At 31.8% G+C, this 5904-nt stretch overlaps 1 protein-coding gene across 1 annotated transcript; it reads left to right on the top strand.

Moving 5' to 3' along the window:
• Positions 1–1758, top strand: LOC105804323 (benzyl alcohol O-benzoyltransferase). The gene is made up of 2 exons (XM_012636885.2): positions 1–500; positions 739–1758. The coding sequence occupies exons 1-2, from the start codon at positions 51–53 to the stop codon at positions 1636–1638; spliced, it is 1350 nt and encodes a 449-aa protein (XP_012492339.1). The 5' UTR covers positions 1–50; the 3' UTR covers positions 1639–1758.
• Positions 1759–5904: the final 4146 nt, after the last annotated feature.

The raw sequence follows: 5904 nt of genomic DNA, 5'->3' as shown, positions 1-5904 counted from the left end.
ACGTCTTGTAGGTGCACAAGTTTCAGCACCCAACACTCAGTTCACCGCCAATGGCACCACCACCCTCCACTACCCTAGCTTTCAACGTCCGAAGACGTAAACCAGAACTTATTGCTCCGGCAAGGCCCACCCCTCATGAGTGCAAACTGTTATCCGACATCGATGACCAGGAGAGTCTCCGGTTTTATATCCCGGTGATCCAATTTTATAGATATAATCCTTCCATGATAGGGAAAGACCCTGCTGCGGTTATACGGGGGGCCCTGGCACAAACTCTAGTGTATTATTATCCATTTGCTGGTAGGTTAAGGGAAGGACCTAACTGCAAGCTTAGTGTGGATTGTACTGGCGAAGGTGCCTTGTATATCGAAGCCAATGCGGATGTTGCACTCCAGGATTTCGGGGATATACTTCAACCACCATTTCCTTGCATTGACAAGCTCCTTTATGATGTTCCTAACCCTAAAAGGATGCTGAATGACCCCTTGTTGTTCATTCAGGTATTTCTTATATATACCTCCAATTTCTTATGAGCTTGGAGATACGCTGAGTTTCTCAGATCTGAGTTGATTCATTGAGTAAAAATTTCTTTTTCTTTATTTAATAATTAGTTACATGCAATGATTTTATATACAGTTAACTGTATATATATATTTTATTAAATTTGAATTTGTGTTTTTGTATTAAACTATATGATAAATGAGAATTTTTGAATGAGATGTATAAATTGAATAACAGGTAACAAGGTTGAGATGCGGAGGTTTCATATTAGGAATCAGTGTAAACCACGTGATGAGCGACGTTAGTGGAATGATGCAATTGATTTTAGGCATGGCGGAGATAGGGCGTGGAGCAGTCGCCCCTTCAATCCAACCCGTATGGGAGAGGCAGCTTTTAAATGCTCGAGATCCTCCACGAGTCTCATTGTTGCACCGTGAGTACGACCAAGTCGAAGAGGGCACGATCACAAGTAACCCATCGAAAAACACGGTCCACCGCTCCTTTTCCATTGGCCCCAACCAAGTTTCAACTCTTCGCAAACTTCTACCCAACACCCTTGGCCAATGTTCGAGGTTTGAAGTCTTAGCAGCTTGCATATGGCGCTGTCGAACCATTGCCCTAAAACCCCACCCTGACGAAGAGGTCCGCTTGCTATGCATGGTTAATGTACGCTCAAAGTTGAGCCCTCCATTACCATCAGGATATTACGGTAACGCCGTGGTGTTCCCAGCTGCCATAACAACAGCTAGAAAACTTAGCCAAAACCCATTAGGGTATGCAGTAAAACTGGTGAAACAAGCCAAGGAGAGGGTGAGCGGAGAGTATGTGAAATCGGTGGCGGATTTAATGATGATGAAGGGTCGACCCCATTACCCTATGGCCGGGTCATGCGTGGTAACAGACGTAACACGCGCAGGATTTGAAGAAGTGGATTTTGGGTGGGGTAAGGCAGTGTATGGAGGGCTTGCAAAAGCTGGATTGGGTGCTAAATTACCTGCTGCCTCCCCATGCGTTAATTTAGTGGCAATCAAGGGTGGAATTGCTATCTCAATTTGTTTGCCAGCCCCAGCCATGGATATATTTGCCAAGGAATTGGAGTCCCACAGTAAATCCCTGTTTATTTCATCCGGTTTGTAGAATAATCACTTTCATTGCTTAACCCTCTGTAATCTCCTCCCAACCACAATATACTACAAATTTACTATTGGTTTAACAACCAGTTTAGTAAGTAACAGGTTAAAGTTCATGCGAGCAAAACAGTATTGTTTGAACCGGATTGAAATCGATTGAGAGGCTGGTCTAAAAAGTGACTTTAAATTGATTAGAACAAGAATCGGTACGAACAGATTGAATCGGAATTTTTTAATCCAATTATGATACCAATAATAATAAATTTCTACATTATAAATCTATTTACAAGCTATCTAAATATTTAATCTAATATCTTTTAGTATGATTAAAGAAAATATGATAACAATTCATATGATATATCTAGTAAAATGAAAAATGTAAGTAGCAACAAAACTTGCATTCGTAGATATTAGATTCAAATAACTCAACTATTCTTTTCTTATAAAAAATTGTGATAAATATTATATGAGATAATTATATATAATTAATATTATATGCATAATGTAATACACAACTGACACTTTTTTTAATAAACATACAATTGTCTTTAATTATTTTATTTCAATTTATTTGATTATGTAACTTTATTTTAATGTAAATAATTATTATTTAAAGATACACGATTAGTTATTTTTATTTATCTAATAATTTTTATTTCATGTAATATAAAATGATTAAAATATGTGCAGTAAGATAATAGTTATCTATAAATTAGAATATTTTATACTTTAATAAAAGTGCAATTTAAGATTAATATAAGGCCTAATTCAATTTTATTTAGTTTTAATATGATAATAATTTCTTATGTTCTGATTTTTCTCCTCCGTACAATTTTCTCTTTTCCCTTTCAAAATTCTAACAGTCGACGCGTCTTCAATGGTGTTTCCGGTCATAACGAAGCCACCTGACAACCATTAAAACCACAACTCTTAAACATTAATTTCAGTCATTTTAAATAGATGTAATTTAGCTTTTGACTTTTGTAAAAATATTTTTTAATCAGATTATCTTTTTATCTCGTTTTATCTTTACAATATCATGATAAACACTATCAAACTTTCAAAAGTTCTTTTACTACACTTTTTAACTTCAATGCTAAATTAGCTTTAAACGGAGCCACTTAATATTAGTTCTCCATTGTTGTTGCGGTCAAAAGCTACTTTTAAAATAAATGATTTTTAAAAGTAATTTAGAAAAATACTGTGAAAAAGTATGATTCGTTAATTATAAGTGTGCTACCAAAATTGTAATTGAATATTAAAATGTCATTTTTAGATACGATAGTAAAAAGTAAAAAGAAAGTTAAATAATTTAATATAATGATACATGAAATATAAATTTCAAACACCTTTTGAGTAATTAATATAAATTATTTGTAAAATGAATGATATATAAATTATTTTAAAAACTAAATATAATAATAAATAAGATTTAAACAATTTAATATAATATAAATTATATGGGTAAACTCCATTGCAGGTCACCCAATTATGCTTAGAAGTCTGTTTTTGGTTATTCAACTTTTAAAAGTTTTAAAATAGTCACTCAACTAATCAGGTTTGTTCTTTTTAATCCATTTCCATTATGTAATTATTTGCCGAAGGGTGAGCTAGTAGTCCAAAACTTGGTATAATAAAAAATTTCCTTGTATCAACGTATCAAAGATAGTCTCATATTTACATGTCATGATATATATCATTTTCTTGTTGTTTCTTCTTAAATATAAATCATTCAATTCATTATGACAAAATTTCATGTACCAAAATTTTTATAAGTTCAATGTATATTTATTCCAGTAGTAGTTCATAATCTTGAATATGCATAATTATCAGGCAAGTTTCACATATATGTATTTTCCATGTCATATTTCAGTATATCAAATAATGATCATTTCTATGTATTTCAAGTTTAATTTCATTATTTTAAGTACTTATCATTTTCTATTTTTATCTCATTGAATTTCTCGGAATTTCGATGGATTTTCAGGGGTACACTTTAGTGTACAAATTCGGGTCCGTCAATTCATATTCATGTGCGCACATTTTCCAATTCAGAGAGCACACTCCTGCAAACCTCATTTCTTACAGCTGGATTACCAGTCCAGGCTAAATCCCCTGCAAGAGAGCACACTCTCGCGAACCTTATTTCTTACAGCGGGATTACCAGTCCAGGCTAAATCCCTTGTAATATAAACTCATAGAGTATTGTCGGGATTACTAGTCCAGGCTAAATCCCCTGCAATGACAATTACTCTAATGAGCTTGGATCTGAATTACAGTCAAAGCAATTGAGACCTAATTGGATTACCCGTTTGGGCTAAATCCATTTTCCACATATTCTTCGGGAGGGCTATATCAAGATCACTCGTCCGGGCTAGATCTTTTTCACACATATTCTTCGGGAGGGCTATATTAGGATAGGATCACCCATCCGGGCTAGATCCTTTTTACCGTCAATTCCTTTTCAGAGATCCATCGAATTTTCCTTCCATTCAACCGGAATTTCTTCCCCTTTTTATCAAATATATCAATGTTTCATCAATTTTCATACAATGAACATTCAAATCATGTTCACATCAATAACAAACATTTCAAGCATTTAAGAATATAATTCAAGTTACACGAACTTACCTCGTTACTTGTTCGTGTTTACAATTTCACTAATCTGATGTTTTTTTCTTTTCCACGTTCAAGTCTCGTATTTGAGTCATTCGGATCTTTATAAATAAATTTAATCATCATTTTCATTCATTTCATATTCTAATACATTCAATTAATGCTCTAGGCAAGATAACCATTTTGCCTTTAAGCTTTTAATTAATGACAATTTTAATCCTTAGGCTCAGAAAAATAAATTCTTGTAATTTTAATCCTTGTTTTAAGCCTAATTATTTCCATACATATTGATAACACCCATGAATTCTATAAAATATCATAATTTTCATAATTTTAACACTTTTCAATTTAATCCGTAAAACATGTTTTCACCCGATCTTGTTCTAAGTTCATTCAATTTTGTAATTTAAATAAATACACAATCCATTTCATCTTTTTGAAATTTTACAAAATTACCTATAAATTTTACTTTTATTCAATTTAGTCCCTGAGCCTAAAACGTGTAAATTATCCATGCTAGCTGAATATTCATTCATATATATATATATATATATATATATATATATATATTATAAGTAACATTATCTATGATTTCACTATTTACTTGTAAATTTATTCAAAGCTGTCCATTTGAGTCATAGTCACTAAATTATTTTTATCTTGAGCTACAGAACTCCAAATTAGGATCCACTAATTTTTCCTGAAACTAGACTCACATATATTCTTACCATAAAATTTTCAGAATTTTTGGTTTAGCCAATAAGTACAGTTTATTCTTTAAAGTCACCTCTGTTCTGTTGTCTGACAGTTCCGACCCTTCTTCACTAAAACTTAATTATCTCTTTTTACAGAATTCAAATGATGTTCTCGTTTGTTTTATTGAAAATAGACTCATTAATTATTTTAAACATATAAATTTAAGCCTCTAATTATTTTTATTCAATTTTTATTATTTTCCAAAGTAAAAATAGGGAACCCAAATTCATTCTGACCTTGTCTCACAAAATTTATTATATCTCATTATTTACAATTTCATTACTTACACTGTTTCTTTTATGAGAAACTAGACTTAATAATATTTAATTCCATATTTTGTTCATCCTCTAATTCAATTCCCATAATTTATGGTGATTTTTCAAAGTTAACCTACTGTTGCTGTTCAAAACTGTTTTAGTGCAAGATGTTTATTACCATGTTTATAACACCCTTATTTTATTTTCATACACTATTTCTCATCACTTTCTCTTATTTTCTCTTCACTAACATATCAAGAACATAGGACCATATATATGAAAACTTTACATTAACATCATTTCCATAATTTTTCAATAATATCAAACTTAAAAATATATTAAAATCTTGATTCTCCTACCTTGTCATATTGATTTCAATCTTTAACTTGATTTTCTCTCTCCTCCAGATTCTATTTCTTGAATCTAACTTGGTATTCTAGCTCCCCATAGTATCCTTGTTATCTTTCTCTCTTGATGGATATGGAAATTCTTTTGATTTCTAGATGAACATGGTAAATTTTTGGTGGAAGGACCAAATTGTAAAGAAAAGAAAGTTTCTTTCTTTCTTTTCTCTTCATACATTGGAATGCATGGGAGAAGATGATGATTCTTCATCTTTCCTTCCATATATATATATACTAAAT

Source organism: Gossypium raimondii, chromosome 11 (assembly GCF_025698545.1).
Source record: "Gossypium raimondii isolate GPD5lz chromosome 11, ASM2569854v1, whole genome shotgun sequence".
Classification (NCBI taxonomy): Eukaryota; Viridiplantae; Streptophyta; class Magnoliopsida; order Malvales; family Malvaceae; genus Gossypium; species Gossypium raimondii.
Note: the sequence above shows the minus strand (reverse complement) of the source record. Positions and strands in the feature narration are given on the sequence as shown.